The sequence below is a fragment of the Podarcis pityusensis genome (assembly GCF_964106645.2).
Source record: "Podarcis pityusensis genome assembly, chromosome: 12".
Taxonomy (NCBI): Eukaryota; Metazoa; Chordata; class Lepidosauria; order Squamata; family Lacertidae; genus Podarcis; species Podarcis pityusensis.
In genome coordinates this window covers 34,885,722-34,913,145 of record NC_138037.1, presented here as the reverse complement: position 1 = coordinate 34,913,145, position 27,424 = coordinate 34,885,722, and the positions used below count along the sequence as shown (strand labels likewise).

Genomic DNA, 27,424 nt, shown 5'->3' with positions numbered 1-27,424 from the left:
CAATTTCATATATCACTTGAACATCATACAACTGCTGATTAGGCAATTATAAGCAAAACTGACATTAAATAGTTAAACATTAAAAGGACAAATTCTAAATCATCTGATGAAAAGAATCCAGCTTTATTCATAGTAATGGCTCACATTTATTCCAATCAGTTTTGATTCTAATAAGGTTCCCAGTAGTAAACAATTAGTACCACCTACGCTAAATAAAATTTCTAATCGACAGGTAGTAATGACAAAACACATTCTGCAGGCAAAAACTATTTTGGATTAGCCTATGGGGAATTTTTTTTTTAGAAAGAAAATCCAGAAAGGAAACTTCAGCAGGCCAGCTGGCTAATGCTTGGGATAATAACCCTGCATTTCTTTGAAGAAATAATAAGAGAGAATGATCAACAGCAATAAAACAAAGCTTCCCATGATACGATGTACTATGGATAAATTCATGTGCATTTATAACAGCCATTTCTAGCAAGCAAATGCCAGCAGCATTCAATAGCATATAAATACACATTTTTCAACGACTGTTGTTTCATTCCATTACCTCTCTATTTGTTTCAATGGAGTTGTTACTTACTAACACCACTTGAAGTACAATCGGAATTGCGTAAGTTCAGTACAGTCATTTCCCTACCCAAATGTTAAAAAAGCAAAAACTTTTTTTCCTCTTGCTGCACCCCACAGAACCACTTCTCGCTGTTATTCCTTTTTATGCATTTCCAAAGGTTTAAGCATTTCTATGTTAATCTACAACAGATGAGAAGGGAGAACAGCTTCCATTTGTTTTGGTCTTTGAGGATCATTTCTGATAACTGGCAAACCCAAATATCATGTAAGCATTACTATGGAAGTTCCTAGTAGGAGTTACTGTTTAGTTACTATTTAGCCATTTTGTGACATTTTGGTGGATGTAATAAAGCTGTGCCACTTCCAAAATTACAGCTATTTTGGAATCAGGGTACCTGAAGGACTGCATCCTTGAGTATGAATCTTAACAGAGCATTATGGTAATTAACAGACTCTTCTGTGTGCCCCAAAATTAGTTAACTAAGTCAAGAGGTGTTGAATGCCTACTGATTTTAAATGGCTTTAGTGAAATACATTTGGTTCTTATGGCTGTTCTGTCTTCCAATCCTATGTTGTTTTGTTGCAGATTTTTCATAATGATGGTCTTTGTGTTTTCAGTGGATTAAGATGTTTTAATATTTGTATTGCATTTGTATTTTAACCTCTGGCTTGCAGATTGGATATGGCTTATATTCTAATACCATTTGACCCACAGCGTTCGCTGGTCTGGGTTGATGTAGACCTGTTTCTCTCTCTCTCTCTCTCTCTCTCTCTCTCTCTCTCTCTCTCTCTCTGTGTGTGTGTGTGTATGTGCGTGCATACATGCATATGTGAGTGGGTGAATGAAAGAGAGAAAAGTAGGCAAAGTATTTGCAGAGTCATAAGGAAAGGGCTGGAGCTTGCACATGGCCTCCAGGAGGGGGTGGTTTGTCATGCCTTGACTCTCGTACATAGGGACAAACTATTTGAAACACTTGGTGCTATATACATTAAATATATGTGCTGATTTTTCCCTGCTTACCAAAACCTACAAAAATGGTATGGGAATCAATAGGGTTTACATAAAAGATGCAGATTGTAAATTTAAGTTTTTTGAGATGACTAAGACACTTCTAGCAAATTCCAGTATGTAGGGGAAAATCTGAGATTGATATATGTGAAAGATTGCTTTCTATATGTTGTTCTGCCATCTATCAGTAATTGCTAGGCAAAAGATAACCCACGTTTTGTAATTATCTAGTTCCTGTTAGCTGGGAGCAAGGCAACTGAAATGAAACGATATTTAAGTTGACTTCACTGTGTGTAGGATTTTCATCTTGTCCCACACCGCACATTACTAATTTCTGCTCTGTATTTCAGACGGCTGTATATAAAGAAATGAAATATGTAAATAATACTTGGAAGGGAACAAAGCAAATAAGAGAAGTCAAACTTACTTTGTTCCTTAAAAGAAAAAGAGCTTTTAAAATAGAATTTCCTTGTCTTTCTGCCTGTGAATTCACAGGGTAACATTGAAGGTAGAGTTTGTTGCCCAGCAGATGGCAATGTTGCTACACAAAAACCATCACAGATTTATAACTGAGAAACCGTACCAAAACTTTACAAGTGGGTGCACTGTAAAAAGAGAGAGAGAGAGCATGTTTGTTGGCTTAAAAACAACTCGCTCCTTGATCTCTTGGATTGCATTGTATCTTTGGCCTAGCATTTCTCAAACGATGCATAAAGAAGTAAATATTCATGAAAATAGTCAATAAGAATAAGTTTTATTTGCTCTTACAAGACACATGGCTATCCAGGATCACTTTCCTTCAAAGAACAATATCTCAGCTATATTTGATGAGAGGCCTGACCCTTTTCCTTAGCACCACTTTGGAGAATTTTATTCTTATTAATTGCTGTTCAGATAAGGTTGCTAAGAGCAAAGGAGCTGCTGTATATTTAGTCAGAGCATTGATCCATCTAGCACAGTGTTTGGAGATAGGCAAGGACTCACCAGAGTATCAGCCTGGAGCCTTCCCAGACCTACCTTGGACATGCTAGGGCACTGAACCAGGGAACTTTTGCATGGAAGACACATGTTCTAGAAATGAGTCCTTGTCCTTCCCTAAAATAAAAGCCCCTCTTCCATTTTATCTTCTGACCTTGCTCCTCTCTGACACATGAAGAAATGAGAGGGAAGTCTCCTGTTTTATCTTCATGCCAGAAAACGTTACCTCAGGCTGCTGTACAGGACCCAGTAAAACTGGTGACTGGCCACCTCACCTACCAAATACGAACAAAAACAGCCAAAAGGGAATGTGCCAAATATTATATGTGTGTTTTCTTTTGATTGAGAAAGACTGATGTGATTTGTACATGCATGCATGCTAGAGAATATGTTTAAATGTCCTTTCAAAGTTTTTTAAAAAGTCTTTCATATGAAATAATTAGTTGTAATAATATTAGAAACATATTTTATTCCTTTTTTATTTTAAACAGAGTGGAAACTAAAACACACAAAAAGGCAAAGCAGTAACTTTAGTTGGAAATAAAAACCGAAGCTTAACATCTTAGATTGGTGATGTGAATATTTAACCTAATATCTTTTAGTCTTTCAGACTTTTGATCTCCAACCAGCATTCTGAAATGGTACAGTTTCAGGATGTCTACTATAACATGTCCTAAAATGGTCTGATAGTGTGTTTCGAGAGAGGAGGAGTATAGCATTTTTTCTCACTGCCTCTTAAAAAATATCAGACTAGTTGAACCCAGGGCATTGCTAGGAACATTAAGGGTTCTCTGGGTACTAGCACATGCCATATGAATGTACATGAAACTTGCACATACTAATTTATAAGTACATATGCCTCTGGGCAAATTAAAATGGTGGATGACTGGTGTCTCACCAGCATTGCACTTTGCAGTGCACCCATTTGTCTTGTAAGTACAGTTTTTTTAAAAAAATGAAAGAAAAGGGAGGGCTGGCACAAAAGACCCAGAGCTCAGACTCCATGATCCTTCTCCTAACAATGCCCTTCACTGAACCACCATCATTGGTGTTCTGCAGTGACCTGTACTGAAAGTTGGAGAGAAAAGTAAGTGTGGCGATTTCATTTCAGATTAGGCCAGACCCAAACACAGTGGGATGACATCCCCCCCCTACTTTGAGCACTGCCAGTGGCGGAGTGCACGCCTGCTAAGGTGCAGAAATGCAATACTGCTGTGTTCATATCACTTAAAATATTTAATTTTAGATAGTTAAGCTAACGTTACAAACATGCATTTCGATAACACACTTGGCATGTAAGGTTTATGATCCTTATCTTGTTCAGTGCAGCCTGCGAGTCAGGTCATTTATATTTCTATGCCACCAGCAAGGGAATTCATGCTTAAGAGACTTAACAAACTGAGTGCTGTTCAGTAAGCTCATTGCTCATCACTGATTTGAACCCAGGTCAGAAACCAACATTCTTAACCCTGTGCCTCATTAGGTAGCCAGCTGAGGCTGTCTGATTAATGCATCAATTGTTTTGCCTTCCAATCCCACCACCCCCGCCCCGGTTGTTTCCTAGGTTCTCTCCAATCAGTCAGCAGCACTATAGACTTGGGCACCACTTTGTGGCCTTTTAGGATGCTTCCAGTCTGTCTCTATTTTCTGGTAGGATCAGTTGCATACCAGCAAATTCAAGTTGCACAATTCAAGTTGACTTTGCACCCTTGCGCAGCAAATGTGCTTCCCCCAATATTAGACTTCCTGCAATAAGGTAAGGGTCAGGAAAATGCACTAGGAAGTGTGGCATAACATTTACTTGATGCAAGGCTCGTCTAATTTTCCTCAAACTCATCAGAATGAATCCTCAATAAATAGCCTACATCGTCTAATTTCCCTGCAATCAAACTGGGGTGAACGTTCAGTGAACAGATTATTTGGGGTAAGTGACCTTTAAAGTGTAGCTGAAAGGTAGTTTTGAAGGATAGTTGTGTTTTGGTTCATATATTGTTTTAGAAAGTGCAACTTTGATGGATTCAGGATTCTATGATATTTTCAGTGTCTATTAATGACCTTCCTTTTATCAGCCTGGATAGCTCAGTTGGTTAGACCGTTAGAGTGTGGTGCTGATAACACCAAGGTTGCAGGTTTGATCCCCATATGGGACAGCTGCATATTCCTGCATTGCACGGGGTTGAACTAGATGATCCTCAGGGTCCCTTCCAACCCTGATTCTATGATCTAAATGTGTACTGAATTGAATTTCTTCTGCATCCTTAAATATGATTCGCATTATTAGGTGATAACATACACTGATAATGGTAAAAGGCTCTGTACAAGAAGCAGGCAGTGTTTTTCTGCAGGGAGTTAAACAAAGATGCAAATTAGGTCACATCTATGCTTTGCCCATCTCTGAACACCAGTTTTCATTACAAATCAACAGAATAAAAACAAGGATAGTTTCAGTATGAGATGGCTAGCTGCTTTACAGCTAACCTTTCAAGAAGATTGTGGTTGTGGGGGGGGAGAAGAATGTAGTTGTAGTTTGATTTTGGAAAAGGAGCTTATCTAATCCTAAAACAAGAGCAGAGCACTCAAAGACAACAGCTTTTCGAAATGTCTCGTGAACTGAATTTTAGGGTTGAGGATTCAGATAATTTCCTGGCATTGGTTTTTTTAACCATTATGTTATTCCTGGGGCAGCGTGGCAAGTTTCCATAGCTGTTCTATACCAGTGCTTCTTTCTGGGAAAGTGAGATAAGCCTATTCCTGCCCAGTAAACAATAACCAAACCAGAATTTTCTGCAAAAACTTTATAAATGTAGTTGTTTTCAAGAAAGAATATTAATTACGAACCTAGTAACAAAGGCTGACAAATATTTATTTGGCTTTGGGAAAATATATCTGCCCCAATTGATTTTTGGTTGATTTATTCTCATAAATAGCCCTAGTAGCATTTGCAGTCCATTCTGTGTGCTCTCCACAGATATATTCCCTCTCCAGGGAGCTTTGCTGTAAAATTGCTACCTCATAAAATAGGATCTAAATTTTCTATGAGGTTTCTTATTGTTAGAAATGGCACCCAAATGTACGTTTGATTTCAGCAATGGTGCAAGTTCCTCTTCCACCTTTATTTGGGCCTTTTATTTTGAGTATTAATCTGTAGACAGACTACTGAGTAATATATTGTTTAGTAATAAGAGATTTTTCCTCCCCAGTACGATCTTTTCCTTCATTTTTCCTAACTTAGTTCATACTCACATATTTCACAATTTCAGTGTGCATAGAGAACAGGGAGACACAATTGGTGGATCTTACCACAACTGGTAGGATTCAAGCAATTTCCTACTCAGAAATGACATATTGTATGAAGTGGGCCTAAGGTATAATCATTGCTTTATGAATTTTTTAAAAAACATGTTTCTATAGTCAGTATATCTGTTTTTGGCGTTGCTTTGTTCCTCATTTGTTTCTGTTTGTTGCAAATTCTACAAGATTTCATTTGTTCCAAATTCTATAGAAATCTGAGAAAAGCTGTTGTTTTGGCTGCTGTTTAGTTTTGCTAGGAGAGGAAAAAAACTGAGAATAAAGGCAAGCTTTGTTCCTTGTAAAATTAAATGACACCCAAACGAGTGTAAAAACAGGGAAAAAAGAATCTACAAGAGATGAGAAATGTTTGAATCTAGTGGGTGGAGAAAGAATCTCAGCAACGAGAGGACAGCTGCAAATTTAAATAATCAAAATAGAGTGAGAAAGATGCTGTGAAAATATAAATATCTACTACTTAAACTGCCTGCATTTTTAGATGTTCATTCTCAGTTTACATAATTAAGGGGGATAATATTGACAATTTGCAGAAGAGGATAAGCACTCCAAGGCATTAGAAGAGGAGTTAATCATATCCTAAATTTAGAAGATATAACCCTTCCCCCGGAATCTATTTCTTTTGAGGTGCTCCAACTGAAAGAAGAAAATGCAATGACTTTTCGGGGTCTTCTGATTGATTCATTGCCTTATCTGTGCATTAAATTGTAATAAAAAGACCCAATGATAGTACTTTAGCACTATGGCGTATTCAAAGAACCGGTAAGCGGGTTATGCGGCTTACACTAGGCATCTAGAACAACAAAGAGCCTTGCAGCACCTTAAAGACTAACAAATTTATTATGGCATCAAGTTTCATGGCTTTGAGTTCTCTTTTCAGCTGAAAGTCCATGAAAGCTTATGCTATAATAAATATCTTGATCTTTTAAGATATCTCAGGGTTCTTTTGTTGCTTTTGCTGCCATAGACTAACGTGGATACCTCCTGGAAAATCTGGGTATCTAGGACTCAGGAAACCCTAGATCTGAAGTGGGAAACCTTTGACCCTCCAGATGTTGGTTTGCTGCTCCCATCAGCTACAGCCAGCATGGCTAATTGCCAGGAATGATGGGAGTTCTGCTGTGACAATATCTGCCAGATCCTCACCGTTCCCCATCACCATTAAAGGACAAATAGATTTATTGTGACATAAACCTTCATGGATCAAGGCTTTCTTTATCACGTGCCTAAAGCGTTCTGTTCAGCTGTCACATATATTTCTATATACATATACATACATGGTTATAAACTGCCCAGTTAAGAAATAACAGTAACCGAGTTGACTTTATAGTAGGATTCAAACATGCATTTATGTATGTGTTGAACAAAAGAACAAAAATAGCCATTTCAAATTTCTTCCCTGCATTCTGTAACATAAAATGGCACCCTAATATACAATGGACTGGATCCAGACTAAATTACCGTATTTTTCGCCCTATAGGGCGCACTGGCCCATAGGACGCACCTAGTTTTTTTGGGGGGAAATAAAGAAAAAAAAATTATTTCCCCCCCAGGCGTGGGGCTGGGGCAGGGGAAGCCCTAGCTTCCCCCGACCCCAGCCCCCAGAACAGGCTGCTATCCACAAGCCTTGGGAGCCCGGCGGGAACTCCCACGGGCTCCCAAGGCTTGCAGATAGCTTCCTGAAGCCTGGAGAGCAAGAGGGGTCGGTGCGCACTGACCCCTCTCGCTCTCCAGGCTTCAGCGAAAGCCTGCATTCACCCCATAGGACGCACACACATTTCCCCTTCATTTTTGGAGGGGAAAAAGTACGTCCTATAGGGCGAGAAATACGGTAATTGCACTTAACTCCCATAGAAACCAATGTGAAAAGTTGGTCATGATTAAGTCCCATTGAAATCAATTTGTTTCATAATATTGATGTTCTGCTTGATTGAAAAAACAAACAAACCCACAAAGCGGTGGTCAATAATATTAGACATTAAGGCCTGAATTTTTATTTTTATTTTAAAAAACCAAGCACAGCCAGAATAAAAACAAAGCTAAAACATTCAAGGTTTTTTTAGAATGCAGTTGGACACAAAATGTAGAGTTGGAAACTGAAAGCTGAAAAAATACAAGCTTTGGGTTCATGTTTATTAAGCACTTAAATGACAGGCAATGTGTGCCCACTTTTCATACTTAAAAGAGACTGCCGAACCCTATAAAATGTCCTCCTCTTTGGACAGAACCTGATCTTCTTCACCTGCAGGCTTACATAGCAAATACCCTTAAAGTACTCCTTTTTTGATTAATGCCTGCTATTTACCAAACTAAGCAAGATTCATAAGTGAATAGCATTGATAGTAGATAAGAAATACCAACTCTTATGAAGAAACCACCACTGATAGAGTATAAGCCAGAAGGAAAGCATGCTTTATGTATGACGTTTTCCTCCTTTTCTTAATTCATGAGGTGGCTGATGGGGAATCTGTGCTTTAAAGAACCCTGTAAAAATTTCCATGCAAGGCCTAGCAGAAAAGAACAACTCTAATCTGCCAAGAGTCCACACCTCAGTGATGAGTGCATAATTTGTATGCAGAAGGTCCATGGCATCTCCAGGAAAAGTTATCTTGGGCAGCAGGAATGAGAAAGAACTTTGTGTGAGACTCTGGGATGCTGCTGCTGTTGCGAGTAGAAGGTGCCTGCCCAGATGGATGAAGTGTAGATTCTCACACACTGGCCAGCTTCCATTTTGACTTGAACTGTTCATTTTGGGCTTCTCAGAAGCATGTAAAGGCAAGAAGCCGATGGAGGGAGCGCTGGCCCGCATTGGCACCCACCTGAGAGGTGCCAGAACTGTGCTCGGGCTGAAAAAAAGGCATTGAGAAGAACTCTTAGTTCTTCTTGGCTAAGCTAGTGACCAAACCTCTGCAAACCAAGAGCAAGATCATGGCAGTTCAAGTGTTGCTGAAAGATGATTCCTTAATCTCTGTTAATTGGAAATAGACCCACTTAAAAACTCAGCACATTTTTAGGTATTGTTGCTGGCTAGTTTAGGAAATAGTAAGTTGCTCCAAGATGTAGTCATCAGAAACTGTCCCAGCGCATATGTACTTAGGAAGAGTTGCCACATCTACCAGGTCACAAAGCATTGTGTTATGCTTTGTGGCTACCTGGTGATGGAACATTAGCACCAGAGATCAGTTTGGCAGCCCAAATACAGATCGTTTGGCTGTACAGTGGTACCTTGGGTTACATACGCTTTAGGTTACAGACTCCGCTAACCCAGAAATAGTACCTCGGGTTAAGAACTTTGCTTTAGGATGAGAACAGAAATCGTGCTCCGGCGGTGCGGCAGCAGCAGGAGGCCCCAATAGCTAAAAGTGGTGCTTCAGGTTAAGAACAGTTTCAGATTAAGAACGGACCTCCGGAACGAATTAAGCACTTAACCCGAGGTACCACTGTATAAGGTATGCAGGCTTTGACTTGGATCCATAACACATCACATTTATGGGAATGGGATGCTCCTGCTACTGGAAAGGGCAATTTTCACTGATCCCCTTTCCTCCTGCACCCTCCTGTGCTCTGCAGAACTACTCGAGAGTTAATGGATCCTTCAAAGTAGTATGTAAGGTGGTGTGGGGACTGGGTGGGTGGGAATTGGTGAAAATCACCTCCTCACATCCACCAGAGGAAGCCTCTAGATCGAAGCAGTCCTTTCATTTACAGAAGGACAAGCCTAGATCAAAGTCTAGATTTAACCCTACATTGAACCACCAACAGCAAGTTAATATATTGCATGTAAGCAAGGAAAGAATAAGAATGAATCCTCCTCCTTTATTGTTTGAATGGAACTTCTGCAATTCTTCTGTAGTGAAATCCATAAGCTGCTCATGACCACAAATAAGATCTGTGAATGTTGTTAGCTAAAAAGGAAATCTAAAAAGCACAAGGAGCTCACAAGCTTTCTTGCCTGTATCATGTGGAGTAACATTTTATTGTGTTGTCTATAAGATTCAGGCTCTTATGCAAATGGCTGACATTAAAACTGCGGATATAAAAAAATGTTTTTTTTTATTAAAAAGTAGTACAAATATTGAAAGGCTGAGGAAATGAGAGAGTCGTCGATTAAAACACCTAGACTCTGTGCCTGGACAAGTGTGACCATAAGTAAATTTTAAGGTTTTTTGTTTTGGCTTTTTTGGTATGGAGCTATATCTTATGAGATGGTGATTACCCTGCATTGCCAAACAGGTCTCAGCCGTTCTTTTTTACTTACAGGAGGATTTACAGAGCAGGAAAAAGAGGATTACAATTCCTCTCAGCAGCAAGTAATCCTTTTAAGTTAGGTATGTCAGTATTCATTGAGAAGTGTGGGAAAGTGCAGGCTACTTAAAATGCTTGACAGGTCTAGGAGAAATGTGGTGGCAGGAACTTGGGATCAGAAATCTTCAGAGTGCTTATTACAATGGACCCCACGACCCCCAAATTAGAAACTGTTAGAAGCACGAATGAAAAATGGATTTTAGTTTACTGCTTGTATTTTGAGAATCAACAAACAAAACATCAAGATACAGTATTTATTCAATTAAAACATACTTGCCCCCTTTTGCAAGGTCATTTAACAGATGATGCCCTTATTGTATAATTATATTTTATGCCACTATAAGACTACAATGAAGGGGACCTGTATAAGTGGACAGATGTGGTACGTTTTCATAGCAGCTAATAATGTCTTCATGTACACATTTATTCTGCTCAGAAAGCAGCAGTTCAAAAGTGCTTCAGCCCAATTATAGGGTGTATCATAAGTCTCGAGCAGAATTATGGTTATGAATTTCACTGCATGGTTTATATTCAAAGGGCTGGGCAATCATCAGAAATACTCTCATAAGATGATGAGAAAAGTCAAAGGCTAGTCCAGACCCAATAGTTATAAAATACACCAAATGTGATATATCGGGTTGCAGCTGAAGAGCACCTAGGATCTAGCTATAACATCAAGTCTGAAGACACTGATGAGAGTCTATAGAAAAGGTAATAACACAAAGACGATCAGAGCTTAGAGGAGAAGACTTTGAAGTAAAGGTGAAAAGAGGTTTTTGAAAAGTGGCAGAAATTCAGTAATGCATGGGAAATCCACAGTGGTAAAGTGAGAGGCATTTGAGATACAGTTGGGGAGGTTACAGCCAAATTAATTCCAGTAAAATGAAGAAGTGGACTCTATTGTTAAGTTAAAAGCAGAAAGAACAGCCTAATCGCCAAACATTTTAAAATGAAATACTGGTGAAAAGAATGACTGCATATAAAAAGGATAACTGTATAAAAGTGTAAAGTTTAAAAAAAGAGGGAAGAAAGCAGCAAGCTGGATAAAATAGCCCTGGATATTATACAGTTCCAAAGAATATTTGACAGTTCTGAAGGTAGCTGCACATTTGTATTATAATGCAGTGCAATTTTAATTCAATGAAATGTACAGGACATTCTACTGCAGTCATTTCAGATCAGTCCTTCATGGTTTGCATGAACTCCTGGACAGCTTTCCTAAATGGAAATGCTTCCTAATGTTGAATGCCAGGACAGGCAAAAACACAAACCATAAAAAGCATCTTGAGAACACAGAAGTCTCCACTTTCACAAGAAACTTTGGTAGTGTTCATTTCCCCCACTTTATTTCCCCCGTTTCAATAAAGCTCCTTATTCACACCCATAAGTGGCAACTGTATCTTTCTCTGTTGGGGAGATGCAATGCAAACTAACATTTAAATAGGCTGTGATTTGATGTACAGTAATGTGATGGTTCTGTGGGTGGGCAGCCCCTTTACTCACCACCATTAGCTCTGATATAGTCTGAAATGTAGCCAAGGATGTTTTTAATTGGATGACAATATCATAATCAATGAGAGCTTGTTACATTGTGTCAGATCAAATATTGCTTTCATTGCTAAACTACATGAACACTAGTGGATGTACAGTGGTACCTCTGGTTAAGTACTTAATTCGTTCTGGAGGTCCGTACTTCACCTGAAACTGTTCTTAACCTGAAGCACCACTTTAGTTAATGGGGCCTCCTGCTGCTGCCGCGCCGCCGGAGCATGATTTCTGTTCTCATCCTGAAGCAAAGTTCTTAACCCGAGGTACTATTTCTGGGTTAGCGGAGTCTGTAACCTGAAGCGTATGTAACCCGAGGTACCACTGTATATGCATACGTCTGTTCTGCAGCCTACAGGTGGAGATTATAGACATTTCTAAAGCAGTAACATAAGGGGTTGTTGTAAGCCAGAGTTTATCTTTTCTGAAGCTGAAACTTTGGGTCCCTCCAGACTGGTGTTTTATCGCAGGTGTATTCTGCAAGATGTTATTGACCACATTATGGTTGTCTGGAAGGGCTATAGCACAACAAAAGAGTGGGGTGGGGTGGGGAATAAACCCAAACATTTGTGGTCTGAAATGTTCCAGAGAAGGGAGTTATGGTATATGCACTGATCGGAAATGAAGAAATGTGAGCATCCCAAAACTTTTTCAAGTACAGTACAAACAGTACTGAAAGTGAGATAATATATGACTGCCCTGATAGCACCGTGAGCACAAGTCATCATGGATTTGCAATAAAAAGGAGGTCTGGAGGTGGTCTTTGTTCTAAAGTTAGCACTCAGCCCTGTAATATCCAAAAGAAGAGAGTACATTTGAACTTGTGCAGACAGCATTTTCCTTGCCACTGATTAACCACTACTAGCATCTGCACATTTGGAATTTAGGCTAAGAAGGTTAGCATAGAAGCTGGTTTGGTAGCAGCAAGGATAGCCCAAGGTGATTAAAGCTATAGGGTGTGTATGTTTGAGGGTCTGTATGTTTGACTGGTTAGTTTGTGTCAATCTCTTGAGTTCGGGTGTTCGGTGCTTTTTTTGTTGGAAGGGCGGTTGCTGTTAGTTTTTTTGTATCTTTTTTTAGATTTTGTTGTCATTTATGTGGAAATTGTTCAGTTTGGTTGCATATTTTTTAATGTTTTATTTCTTGTGAATCTAAGCTTGGCCTAACTGAGGGGCAGTATTTCAATATGAGTAGGAAAATGAGAGTATCCCTAAACTTTTTTTAAAGAAAAAAAGCACTGATTCTAACTAAAAAATGAGAACGGTGGGCTGGATAACCTGTGCCGACCATTCCTATACAGTGGTATCTTGGATTACAAACTCCTTGGGTTACAAACACTTCAGGTTACAGACTCCTGGAAGTAGTACCTCGGGTTAAGAACTTTGCCCCAGGATGAGAACAGAAATCGTGTGGCAGTGGCGCAGCGGCAACAGGAGGCCCCATTAGCTAAAGTGGTACCTCAGGTTAAGAATGGTTTCAGGTTAAGAACGGATCTCTGGAACAAATTAAGTTCGTAACTCAAAGTACCACTGTATATACTAATGACACTGGGGCAGGAGATATGCTTCTGTTCTGCTACTTCCCTTATGTTCAGCCTGTGAGGAAGAGAAAACTCAAAATTCAGAAAATCCCTATATGGTATCAAAACCATAGACACATCTCCAGCATCCCAAGAAACACTGCCAGAGCCTGACACGTGGGGACTACACTGGCAAAGGTGTCCACATACAAAGGGAGCCAATAGTGTCAGAGGCAGGGGTACATGTCCCTGCATCACCAGTGCTGGTGCCTAATATCTGTACAATCAGGGGTTCAGTTCACCTTACGCTCCTCACATCTGTTTTGGTGCACATCAACCAAAGGGAGGAAGAAGGGGTCACAAAAGACAACTCACACATTGCTATCTGCTGAAGAGGCCTGCAGAGAGTACACTCGGTCCCCTGGGACACAGGGAGAAAAGTAGTCAAAGGCGGCAGCCATGACATGCAAACAAGGGCAGCCACAGATGCACAGGGAATCAATTACCGGCTAAAATTAGACAGACACCCAGAGTCATCATGTTTAGTTGCTTGCTGAAGACGTATTTGACTGAGATGTGACCCAGTCACTTATGAAATATTACTTTTACATCTGTAGGAATGGTTTTGTTTTTAGAATGGTTATTTTATCCTATTTTAATTCTGTTGTAAATAACTTTGATAGTCTCGGGCTGAGAAGTGGTTTATAAATAAAGAAGTAATAAACATGGATCATGGACTCCCCAGTAGATCACTGTGTAGGGCTGGGAAGCAAGAGATGGAAAGGGTGAATATGGCCCTATTTACTTTTGAGCGTCTAGCCAGAAACAGTCATGTCAGAGGCAAAAGAGAGGGGGCTCCCAGGACTCAAATCTACACTAGAAACAGAGTACCATAGTTTCCTAAACACTCAGCTACAGCAGTGGGCAGGAATCAGATCCATCATGGAACGTGTCTTCTTCCCCACCCCAAGGCCCACATATAGACATGATGCAAAAGGAAAATGGGATGGTGAGAAGAGAAAACAAACTTTAGCTTTAAAGTTGCAGAATTGTTTTTATAGGTTCTGGCAGACAGAGACAGGAAAATGTGGAACAAGCTGCACTTGTCTTGGCACGGAGACATGCCAGGTTGAACAGACCCCCATCATTCCTTGAATGAAAGTACAGCTGAAATGAAAGTTGAGCTGAAGGCATAGGAAAGCAACAGAGGAAAGTATATACCAAAGAGATTTCTGTTCTCATCCTGAAGCAAAGTTCATAACCCGAGGTAATATTTCTGGGTTAGCGGAGTCTGTAACCTGAAGCGCATGTAACCTGAAGCATATGTAACCCGAGGTACCACTGTATTGGTATATTGTTTCACACTGCTCTTTATAGGGAAAGTGCTGGAGAATGAGCTGTCATAACTGGATGTTGGCGTGTATGTTCTCATGGAAGGACACAATTTTGTAAAGTTTAGGCAGGCGTTCTATCTTGCTGAGCAGTGTGAAGAGTGTTTTTCAGCTGAAGAGGTTATTAAATCTCAATATTCATTCACTAGGTGAAAGCAGAAATGTATTTGGTTCAATTTGACCCTTTGGCTTTTTCTGTGTAAGTTTGATTGTAATGTGATAACTAAATGAGACCAGGGAATAGTTGGATACTAGAATAAAAGTTCTGTGCAGAACAGCATCCTGCATTTTAAGCATGAAACACAAACTCAACCCTACATTTATTTTCAAAAGGACCAGAAAGACTGTAATATAGCCTTTGAATAATGAAATAGTGAGAAGTTGGTGTGCCTTTTAAAAAAATACCCATTTCAAATTAAAAGCTCACTTTGATCACTGTACCTGTTTTGAAGGGGTCTAAAAGAAATCTAAATACACAGCATATGTAATTGACTTGAAGGCTGAGATCTCAGCAAAACTAGAACTGTACAGTTACAAGTTTGAAGATCAGAAATCAGCTTGACTTTCTGATCTCTTTTCAAAGGGGGCCAGTGGATGTAAAATAAATTTAAGTTATGTAGCTTAAGAGATTTGAATAAAACTTTGGTATCCATACGTAGGACAAAATTGTAAATATTGTAAGCAAAATCTCAGTGTCACATCCATGCCAGTTCTCAAGAGAGAAATGTCTATTAAATACTTTGCTTTAGTCTTATTTTTGTATTCAATATGAACACCCTGCTTGAGAGTACATTTACAGACAAATGTGTTTTTGTAATCACTCACTAATTCATAGGAAGTAGTTTCCCAATGACTTTAACAAATGATTTGGGATAGCCTAAGGCTAATCTAGAATTTAGACTGTTTAAACTTCAGAAGACCAGATCCAGGCTGCAGTGCATGCATTACCGCCTTATGCTATTACCGGACTGATCTCTGGTGGAAACTTTTCTTTATTGGTTACAAATGTCTATTTCCCCCCGGGAGGGTTAGCAGCTGATCTTACTTCTAGATGGGAATCCCTAGAGGATTTTTTACTTTCTTGTTATCTTAAATATCCTAATGTCCCCTCCATTACTGGAGGCGATTTTAACGCTCGGATAGCCTCAAATCGGGAGGCTCTTATAAAGTCCAAATGGTGGGTTGACCCCGGCGCTCAAACTTACGATCTAGTATATACCCCCACTAGAATATCAAAGGATGTAAAAGTCAATAAGGCGGGAGTGTTGCTTTATCAGATGACTTTACGCCTTAATTTAATTATATTAAATGGCAGGTGTCCTCCAGATATACCAGGAGAGTTCACCCACCTGGGGTTAAAATCAAACAGTGTTCTCGACTATGTATTGGTTTCCCGGGATCTATTTTTGAATGTCACCTCTTTTAAAATTGATAATGCTCAATTTAGTGACCACCTTCCCCTGACAACCAAGCTATGTGTTGACTGGCAGTTGCTCGAGCGCTCCCACCCAATCCCGGTGATTGTGGAGTCGTCCACTAAAATAAAGGGGACTAGATGGTCCCCTGCCCTCGCCCATAGATATACGGATTTTATCCGAGAAAAGTTTCTTGGGGATCAGCCGGACATAGGAATAGTCCCGCGTGACCCTATTACCTGTATGAATTCTTTTTCTTGCCTGATAGAAGTTTTAACTCGCTTTTTTACTTCTCCATCCTATGGAGTTAAAAATGATTATTTTAAATTTGGCGCCCCTTGGTTCAACTCCGCTTGTAAACTTGCCAGACTCCATCTACATACAATATATAATGACTATAAACTTTCTGGAGCTCCGGCCTTACCTCCTTCTTATTCCCTGGCTAAAAAAGCGTACAAACAGGCCCAGAAATTGGCCAAACGGGAGTGGCATTTAAATCGCTGGCAGAATATAATTTCTGCCTCAAAATCTCATAACTCCCGGAAATTTTGGTCCTTAATAAAGGGAAGAAACACAAAATATCCCTTAACGGTGATCCCGGCCCCTACATGGGAGCAGTTCCTGAGAAAATATTTCTCAGTGGCAGAAGCTCCGTCCACTCACTGGAGACCTTCTAACCCCCTTCCCGTCTGGCCCAATACCGACCCTGCTGAAATCCTAGAATTGATAGCTGAACTGAAAACTGGTAAGGCCCCTGGGCCAGATTTGGTCCCTGTTGAGGCTATAAAGCTACATTCTGCATGGTGGGCAGGGATTTTAGCTAAAACGTTTGACGCAATAAATGCCACGGGCTTAATACCAGGAACGTGGAAGGAGGCCATTATAATTCCTATCTACAAAAAAGGCCCTCCCGGCGACCCAGGGAATTACCGGAATATCAGTCTGCTATCGTCCATTGGGAAAATATATGCCCGTTTTTTGCTGGCAAGGTTGATGAAGTGGTCAGTTGAGGCTGACCTGATTGGGCATGAGCAAGCTGGATTTAGATTAAACCGATCCACAACAGACCAGGCAATTATTCTTTATCACTTAGCCCGGAAATACTCAACACCTCGACGGGGCCAACTTTGCGCAGCCTTCATAGATTTGAAAGCTGCGTTTGATAGTATTCCGAGGAAATTACTATGGGATAAACTTGCCGGTTGGGGAATAGAAAGAAGGCTCCTGTGGCTTATCTCCCAACTTCATGCCGGGTCCGTGGCCAGGGTGAGATTATCCCCTGCTGGTGACCTAACTAACCCAGTGCCAGTAAACAAGGGTGTACGCCAGGGTTGTATTTTAGCGCCACTTCTTTTTAACTTATTTATTAGTGATATGAGGAACCCATTAGCCGACTCACAAAAATTTATCCACACCCCTCGTATAGCAGATTATCGTTGTCCTTTACTTCTCTACGCAGATGATGCGGTACTACTCTCTTACTCCAGAGTGGGTTTAAGGAGGGCACTAAAGATTTTTGCGACATACTGCCATTCTAATCATCTGTCTATCAACCACACCAAGTCCAAAGTACTGATATTTTCAAGGAGTCGAAAACTTTATCCATGGAAATTGGAGGGCAAGAAAATTGAACAAGTACATAAATTTAAATATTTAGGAATTTATTTTCAATATAATTTAGGGTGGAAAGCGCACGTTGAATACCTTCAAAACAAGACAAAAGCCCTATCACACTCCCTCCTCCGTTTTTTCTACTCTGAGGGGGCCTTATTCATCCCTGCGGCCTTGAAAGTGTATAGCATCAAAGTGATGGCCACAATGGCCTATGCTGCACCTTTATGGGCTGCCTTTGCTAACCTCTCACCTTTAGAGTCGCTTCAAAGCCAATTCTTACGCCGACTTCTAAAATTACCAACATGCGTAAGTAATGCGGCTATTCGCTTAGAAATGAAGATCCCCTCAGTGGAGTTAGTTCTATGGAGGAGAGTTTTGATCTATTGGATATCCCTATGGCATAAACTCCCGAACCACTATCTCATTCAATGCATGTGGCGGGATGACTTCACAAATTTGTGGTCAGGAAAAATCCATGCCAAATTGCTGTCCTATGAGATCTCGCCCACTGAATTGCTCAAACTGGATCTAAATGTGGCAAAAAGGTGTATAAATCAAAGGCTGGATGATGTGGAGCTATACCAAAATTTCTTAGCTGGTGGTGGAGCCTGCTCGCCGTTAAATTTCGGCATAACCCCAATCTACCGTGCTCCGTCTTACTTAACATCGCTTATGACCGCGTCTCACCGTTATGCCTTCATTAGAGCTAGGTTCAATGTTTTTCCAACAAACGTGCTGAGACATAGATTCACTAAGGGCCAAGTCTCTTCAATGTGTGCTTGTGAAATGAAAACATCGGAATCTCTACATCATGTTATGTTTATCTGCCCTATGTACAGTTCAGCTCGTGCTAGTATACTAAACTCCATAATCCAGCCTATGGCTGATAAACCAGTAGATTTACAGCTTGCCTGGGTTCTTCAAGATGTGGATCCTTATATTACCCTTCAGGTTGCTAAATTCCTAACAGCCGTCCTCTCGTACAAGAGACGGAATGGAATGTTAGCTGATTATTGATATAATAATTTTTTATAATGACATCAGATATTGATTTTAGCGTAGTGCCTAAATTTTTAATCTTAATCTTATTCTTAATCTTAAATTTTTCTTTTGAATTGTTAATATCTGTTCTTGTGTGCTGTGAGCTGTATTGTATTGCTTATGGCTTGTGCGAGTCCGCTGTTTTATTCGATTTGTTTTGTTGTGTTGTGTTTTATGGTGGGCGTAAAGCCGAATAAACATTTTGAATCCAGGCTGCATTAGCAGCTTTGAGTCATTATGTAGAGAATTAAAGATTGGTACATCTCTGTTTTCCGCTCACGTTGAGGATGGGTGAATTGTCCTTGCTCGTTGCAATCCCTCCTTGAGATTCAATTCTGGGCTTTTCCCTACGCAATTGAGGGCAGTGAAAGTTTTTGATTCCTTTTACAACTTCGTGTATATAAGATCTAACTATGGTTCCCAACAGGTCGTCTGCATCGCTCACAGCTGCGTAATAGCCCGGTTAATCCAAGATGCACATACTTCCCGTTGAGTCCTACATCTTTAAGCAGGGGGAAAGTTTCACCTGGCGAATGACCGCCTGCAACTGCAGCTGGTAATGTTTGGAGCCAGGCCTAGGGGAAAAGGCGGCGACTCTCAGTTTGAACGGCTTCCACGCCCCCAAAAGGCGGGGAAAGATGTACTGTATTCCGGTAGGCGCCAATATTGGCCTCGGTTCACCCCCCGGGAAGATTTGTAGGGTGCTGGAACAACTGCCCCTGTATCTATACCCGCGCGACTCTTTTCTGCGGGAAAAGTTTCGAAAGAACCCGCGCCGCTCAGCCCCATCGCATCTCCCGCCACCGGACTGTTCCATTCCGATCTCGGGGAGAGTCCTTGGTGCCCAGTGCGCACGGAGACCCCAACCACAAGCTCCTCTGCCCAGCAGACCTGGTAAGGAGCTGTTAAAACAGCGCCGAGGGCATAACTTCTTCCAAAGCGTAAGATGGAAAAGAAAGGGAGGGGGAAGACGGCAAAAAGCCCTACTCGTCTCCCCCTTGAACGACCAATGGTCGCACAATCCCGCTCCCGACGTCTGCAGGCGGCTTGTTCGAGCTCTAGCCGCTTCTCTCAAGAAAGGGGCGCGTGAGTGAGCGCGGGCTTGTGGGCGCGGGCGCGCGAGCAGGATGGCCCCGGAGACCCCGAGGAGCAAGGTGAGGCGGAAGCGCCCCGCGGGCGTTCGCAGAGCTTCGGATTTTCGCGGCGCGCGCTGGGCGCAGGGAGTTTGGCGCCAGTTTCTCAGACTCTCGCGCGCGCTCCTCGCTGGCGAGCAGAATATATGGGGTTGCCCAGGGGGTGTGGTGGTCTCCTTTTGAGCCCCCTCTCGCCAAACATGGCCCCGACGCCTTGCTTGCAGCGCCAGGCCTTGCAGTCATGGACGTCTCCCTATAGAAGTGCCTGGCTTTTCTCCACAGAGCAGCCACGTGCGTCCAGCGGGACGGACTTTTCTGCAAATGTGGAAATTGGGCGGGGGGCGAGAAGAGAAATAATCTGCCCAACTCGCTCTGCAGCCTTTGGATGCATTGCTTAGCTGCAGCTTTTCTCCTCCGTTTGCGTTCTCTCTTGCTGTTTAACCCGGCAGGGTTGGGGACAGTCGAGTGAAATTCCTCGCTGCCTTTGTTTGCATCCTTCCTTAGTTTGTGTGCTTCTCTGTAGTTGCCCGGATTCGAGGAGTCCGGGAAATGAGGAAATCGCTGGTGAAAATGGCCTGCCGCGAAAGTTGCCCCCCGCCCCGTACTGGGTTGCCTGGTCACTTTCTTTTTTTACAGTAAGCATAGTCATGGAAGTGAAGGAATCTGAAAAAGGAGCGAAAGAAGGGGGCGTTTGGCAAAAAACTCTCTTGCATTGTGGCGAACTCAGATGTAAGCTGACTCATAAAACTTTCCAGTTAATAAAGAAACCTTACAGAGTTTTCCTTAAATGTTTCAGCGAGTGTTACTCCTGAAAAGTATTTCTCATATTTACAAAGATACTAGTTCTGTTTTGAAGTAAATACAAAAGCTCCCTGGATTTATTTAAAACGTCAAAGCTTTTTAAAATAAGAGTGTTTCTTTTTAAAAAAGAAAAGAAAAAAACCACACAGGTGGCAAGCACTATCTCAGATGAGCCAGTCCACCTACTCAGGAGGAAACTCCTCTAATAGTACCTGCGGTGACACATGCACACCACATGTGTGAAGGGATGTGTTCAATGGTGAGTTCTGGGACCTTTCCCCCTGAAAAATAGCACTGAGTATGTTATATGGAAACCAAAATTTATTTAATTTGTTGATGGCCCTGCATGGTTTTGGATCACAAGCTCTTAGAGAAGTGTTTTGACAAGTGGGGAACCTGTCGCCTTCCAGAGACTTGCCAGACTACAACTTCTTGGCTTTCAATGGTGTTGGAAGGCGAAAAACAGACTGCAGCTCCTATCAGCTCTTCCTTCCTGCCCCTTTTTCCTTGTGTGTGTGTTTTAGACTGTAAGCCTATGAGTAGGAACTCTCTTGTTTTCATTGCATGTAAGCTGCCTTGGGAGTCTTTCACTGACTGAACAGCAGGGCATAAATACTCTAAATAAACAATAAACAGCATTTAGAGTCCCCACCCCTAGTGGAGAGCATTCACTTTTAATGTAGTGGATAGATAACATTTATCTGCACTGATTGCCATACTGTAATGTGTTCATGAACTACCCTGCAATCCAAGTCTACCTTCACTGACTTGGTTTTCAAGACGTATTCGGTGTAAATTACTCTGGAGTTTTAAATGCAGAAGATCCTATTGTTAAGCATTGGTCAGTCCTTCTACTGCCATTGCTTTAGATTTTATTTGTCGCTGCCCCCTCTTGGTTTGCTCCATGCTAGTAGGGTTTGTTTGTGCCTAGTGTGCTAATTTATACCAATGGAAACATTATTTCCATTATTATTGGTTATAACAATGTTTTATGTTTGACCTACTTTGAAAGCATTGCCCTCAGTAAATGGTAGTCTGAAACCCGGGAGATCTGCAAGAGCTGCTACCAGTTAGTGTAACAGGTACCTGTGCTGGTGGATCAGTGGTCTGAGTCAGCATCATGCTGCATCCTGTGCTCTGAGTTGGTTTAATGATACATCAGGGTCACCTCGTCTTTTTGGTTCATAGCATCCCCGCTTCCCCATTTGACCTGTGAAGCCCTAAGTTAGGGATGGTGAAACTGTGACACTCAAGAGATTTGTTGGACTGCAGCTCCCATCATCCCTGACTATTGGCCATTGTGGCTACTCCCATGTGAACCTCCTTGCAGTTCAAAGTCAGCTGAGAAGCTTCAGGTGAAGGCCAGAATGTCCTTCATGAAAAAGAACAGCCTTCTCATGAAAGTCCCAGAGCTGTGGAAAGGCCTTCCATGAGCTCCTGTTGCATATTCAACAAGCTTGGTTTGGTTACTGCTCCTTTTTGTTGATTGCATTGTTCTTGTTGACTTTGGTTTTTTATTTGAATTGGTTTTTATCTTTGTCTTATTATACTGTACAGGGCTTTTGAGATCTCTTCTGGCCATGAAGTTCTGTATAATTTTAGCATGTAAGTTAAGAGCTTGCTAATAACTGACTGGTGGAGCTACTCTGAGCAGTCTCAAGGTTGATATTGTGGGGAAAAGCCCTTTGGGTCATTCAGTGACTTGCTTTGTCCAACTAGCTGCACATTTTGAGGATAAAGACACTTTACTCTGGAGTCACCTTCACTTAGCAGTTGTTGCAGTTCCAATGGAAGGATCCAGTGCCACAGTCTGATGTGTTGTGGGATGTGTTTCAGTTTATGAAGCCTTGTGATGTAGATAAGGTGCTTGTGGCAACACACCCAACCACATGCCCTCTTGGTTTACTAAATCTCACAGGGAGTGATTAATTAGGTCTAGAGTTGTTAATGGTTCATTACGTTCTTGGATGATACGGATTATCTAGTTCCATTCTAATTTGGGTTCAGACCTCACTATGAGACTGAGCTGGTCATGGTTACCCTGATACCTCTACTGGGAGCAGGACAAGGGAATTTCAACTTTGCTCCTGCATCTTTACCTTTTTTTTGCAGTGTTAGAAACAGAGATATGAAAGCTAGGAGCTAAATGGCACCATAAACCTAGGTTATGGACGCAACAACGGAATGTCTAGGCACACTTTTTATAGCAAGAATACAAAGCTGAAAATGAATGAATTACAGCTTAAATATTATGTTCATTTCCCCCATGGTCTAGTCCTTCCCCTGCCCACCCCCCTAATATTCTTAAGAGGGTCTCTTCTCCAGTCTTAAGAGAGTAGCTGGAAGTGGGGAGGCAGAAAAAGGTCCACCCCTTTCCATCCACTCTGCAGTTTTAATCTACTCCCAGAGCTCAGAAGCTGCTCCTGAAATTCCTTGGAGTTTTGAACACTGCTTTCTTATATTGACCATGGTATCCTTCTGAACCAGCTCCATGCATTGAGAATTGGGGCAGCTGTGTTACAGTGGTTCTGGTCCCAGCTACCAAGTCCATAAAGTAGCATGAGAAGAGTGCTTTTCACTATCCTGGGAGTTGTGCAGCAGGACACTTATTTTATCCCCAGTGATATTTAATGAGAAGCTTGACTTCCACTGAAAGATTTGCAATCTGTTGGAAACAGTTGTTTGGCTGTTTGAGGCAAGGGTCACTCAGCCTAATCTGCTTTAACAATCCCTAGTTTTCTCTTGACTAGCTGGGGAGGGGGGGTTGGGATGTGTTTTGGTGCTGTGCATTGGAGATGCTTTGAGCATCTTTGGGTGTTCCCCAGCTGCCAGAAGGAACCACAGGTTCAATCCACCCTAGCTAAGAATGCAAGTAGCTTGTGGGTCTCAGCCTACCAGTTGTAGGCCTGTGGTGTAGACAAACTGCTAATTTCACAAAATTCTCACCATGTCAGTAGATCCACCCACTTCAAAACATTCACTTTCCTTCAAGGTTGATGTTTCTTTTTTAACAGAGTAGAAGCTTTTAAAATGAATCAGTTAGTTGTTGTGTCAAGGCTGCATAGTGGTTACATGCAAAATTACTTATAAACATTTTAAAGTAAAAAGTTGTGAGGTCTTGGTGGCAAGAAACCAGCTTCTTTGGTGCACTGCCACAGTTACTCTGTGCAAAACTCATTGATTGACAACGTCTGTCTTGTATCAATGTTGTCTGTTATACAGCTCTCATTTGAATTAAGGCATTGGGGCTCCTGAATGTTTTTAATAAGACTATTGAAAATCAATATGGAGGGAAGAGGGCTTGGAATGCAAAAGGCTCTTTTGAAGCCTCTGCAGTGTTACTTTATTCAGAGTCCCTCCATACCAATACACAGAGATCAAAAAAGGGACTTTACTCAAAAAGGGTTCCCCCCCTCTTCGTTAATAATCTGTAATTACACCCCCGTAATGACTCCTCTGGTACAGATGCAGAAGAAGAAATTAGTTAGGCATACGATAATCGCAGCAGCGGCTAGCTCAGCTGTACAATAGTTCAGGAACTAATGCACTTGTTCCTGGAAGCCAGTTATTCATAGCAACTAGACTCTACAGCCCTTCATATGCATTTTGCATTACGGCACTAAAATGTTCAGTATTATAGTGCTTCATTTTTAACTCCTCTTTCCCAGCCGCACTGATAACTTTGTTGACTTGTTTTGTTTTGGGAAAAGCTGTTGCTGGTCCCAGGTTCATTCCCTGACATCTCCAGGTAGGGATGGCAAAGACTCATTGTCTGAAATCCGGCCTGAAGAGTGGCCATGGAGCGGGAGAGGTGGCACTGATGAAGGTCAAGCAGGCCTGGCAGAGCCCATGCAGCAGCACCGCAGGAACTGCACATCAAGGATGCAGTCCTGCTGGCTGTAGGGGTCTGTTTCACCAGCGTGTTTCCTACAGAGAATGTGTTGGTGAAGCAGCACCCAGCAGGACTGGACTTTCCTCCTCTCTGTAGTGTAGTGGTTAAGAGCGGTAGACTCGTAATCTGGGGAACCGGGTTCGCATCTCCGCTCCTCCACATGCAGCTGCTGGGTGACCTTGGGCTAGTCACACTTCTTTGAAGTCTCTCAGCCCCACTCACCTCACAGAGTGTTTGTTGTGGGGGAGGAAGGGAAAGGAGAATGTTAGCCGCTTTGAGACTCCTTCGGGTAGTGATAAAGCGGGATATCAAATCCAAACTCTTCTTCTGTAGTGCAGTTAAGAGGACAGGAAAAGGAGGAGCAGTGCTTCCTTTCCCTGCTCCCCTCCTGATTTAATAGGTCTTTAAAAACTAATTAAAAGTCCCACCCCCCAAAAAAATATTAGGGCCTTAAACGGGTCAAGTGCTTCCATGGTTCAGGTCGGGGCAGTGCCCAGCCCCCAAACTTACAAATTACACTATCCATCTATAAATCTCAGCATGTTTTGTTTTCCAAACTTATTGGGCAACAGTTCATAGTCTGTTATTTTCATAGATTAAACCTCCTAAGCATTGTTGCAGAATTGAAAGCCAAATATGGACCCTTGGGTGCATACAGTCCCTTTGAAAAGCTGCTGATTAATCCAGATCAAAAAGTTTAATAAGCAGAATATATCAAATGTTATCATACTAAGGATAAGCAGTTATCCCCAACTTTTAAAAAGAAGTGGGAGGAGGATTTACTGATTGGTAAATAGCATATGTAACTGGAAGAATGGACTTGGTTATTCAGCACAGTACTATCATTTTTAATAAGTGTATTTTGGAAATTATACAGGAAATGTAATTACCAAGAAATTTCAAAACAATTCTTTTGTACACAATCTGGGCAGAAGTGGAAAACTGGCAAACACTTAGTTAAAAAGGTAAAGGGACCCCTGACCATTAGGTCCAGTCATGACCGACTCTGGGGTTGCGGCGCTCATCTCGCTTTATTGGCTGAGGGAGCCGGTGTACAGCTTCCGGGTCATGTGGCCAGCATGAATAAGTCGCTTCTGGCGAACCAGAGCAGCCCACGGAAACGCCGTTTACCTTCCCGCCGGAGCGGTACCTATTTATCTACTTGCACTTTGACGTGCTTTCGAACTGCTAGGTTGGCAGGAGCAGGGACCGAGCAACGGGAGCTCACCCCGTTGCAGGGATTCGAACCGCCGACCTTCTGATTGGCAAGTCCTAGGCTCTGTGTTTTAACCCACAGCGCCACCCACGTCCCTTTACACTTAGTTACATGGCTTCTAATATGTGTAAGGCTATGCCTTGGTCCTCACTGGAAAAATAAAAACCACCTATATCAGAATGGATGAGGAAAATAAGGCGAAAACAGCCTTGTTATATAAGTTAGTGTCTCAAATGAGAACAGGGAGAAACAATGAAGAAAAGAAATATGGGAATGTGAGCACAATTTGTAAGTTTATGGAAAGTGAAAATTAAAAATTACTCTGTAATTATTTTCCAGTGCTGAAAAACATGTTATAAAAATAACATATAAAAACGTGTATGAGTGTGGAGGGAAAATGTACAGTGTATATACTGGAGTTAGATTTTCTAATTCTTGCTTTTTCATCATCATCACTATCATTGTGAACTTCATATTAAAAACAAACCAGTCAGCCTCAGTTAGACAATGCATGCCTGTTTTACATATTTTCTCAGGTAGTGAATAGAGTTTGAGGAATATTCTAGTGATACTTCATCGTAGGTATTTGCATATACAGTGGTACCTTGGGTTACATACGCTTCAGGTTACAGACTCCGCTAACCCGGAAGTAGTACCTCGGGTTAAGAACTTTGTTTCAGGATGAGAACAGAAATCGTGCTCCAGCAGCGCAGCGGCAGCAGGAGGCCCCATTAGCTAAAGTGGTACCTCAGGTTAAGAACAGTTTCAGGTTAAGAACAGACCTCCAGAACGAATTAAGTTCTAAACCCGAGGTACCACTGTATAGTGGCAGTGCATACCAAATATATTTCTAAAGTTTTAGCATTGTAATGTTGATTTCTTCAGTTCAATTCATAGGTCATCCAACCCTTAGGGTGCTCTTTTAAACATTTGAAGAATATCCTCCTTTCTGGGTGGTGAATTGGCTTGCTGTTTTAGAGCTGCACTTGAAATATCACAAAGTTAAGAGGCTGGTTGTTGTAGCCAACTAAGTTCTATTCAAATAGAGACACTGAAAATAATAAACATAAGTGAATCCTGACCATTGGTTTCACTGGGTCTGCTTGGAGTAAGATTAGCATTGGACACAACCCTGTGTTCTTGAGGTATTGCAAACTCCTGTGTCTTGAACTGTCCTGTTAGGCAAAATCTGAGATAATTTGTAAAAGTTTATAAGACTGGAACTGTATATCAACAGTGAAAACTAATATATAATTTACAAACAATTAAATGACATGGGAATCTGCAATCCCTTACTATCCCTCCACTGTAGGAGGCCAGGAAGAAATCACTTCTCTTTCCATCTCTTAAAATTGGAGCTGGGACCCCAACCGTCCATCCAGCACAGTGCTGGAAGGGGGCAGAGGCTTGCTTCGGTTCACTACCTGGCAGATGCTAAGAGTTGTGGTGTTCCTCGGGTGCAGAAGAAAGCTCAGGGTTGAACGGGAGAAGTGGAGGGACATCCGTTTTCTCTGAGCTCAGAAGGTCTCTCTGACACAGAGGGAAGTTGCATTGCTCCAGCTCTGAGCTGCAATGGGGAGTTGGATTGCCTCTCTCTGCCTGTAGGGCCAGGTTTGGGTTCCTCTCTCTTCACAGAGCCAGGGTTCCATCCTGCTGTGACAAGGGTGGGTGAGCACCTGGTCCTTA

The 27,424-nt window shown here is 41.7% G+C and overlaps 1 protein-coding gene across 6 annotated transcripts in view; it reads left to right on the top strand.

Moving 5' to 3' along the window:
• CDCA7L (cell division cycle associated 7 like) overlaps positions 1-27,424 on the top strand; it is a 62,939-nt gene that overhangs the window by 21,366 nt on the left and 14,149 nt on the right. The window contains exon 1 of one of the 6 annotated variants that reach the window (XM_080974931.1): positions 4,319-4,484. The exons of 2 other annotated variants lie outside the window; for them this stretch is intronic. In XM_080974931.1, the coding sequence (XP_080831057.1) occupies positions 4,365-4,484 (120 nt within the window). In that variant the 5' untranslated portion in view covers positions 4,319-4,364. Of the gene's footprint in view, positions 1-4,318; positions 4,485-19,118; positions 19,591-19,745; positions 19,851-20,442; positions 20,559-27,424 lie in introns of those variants that run through there. 3 more of the 6 variants (XM_080974933.1, XM_080974932.1, XM_080974936.1) reach the window with 3 other exon arrangements.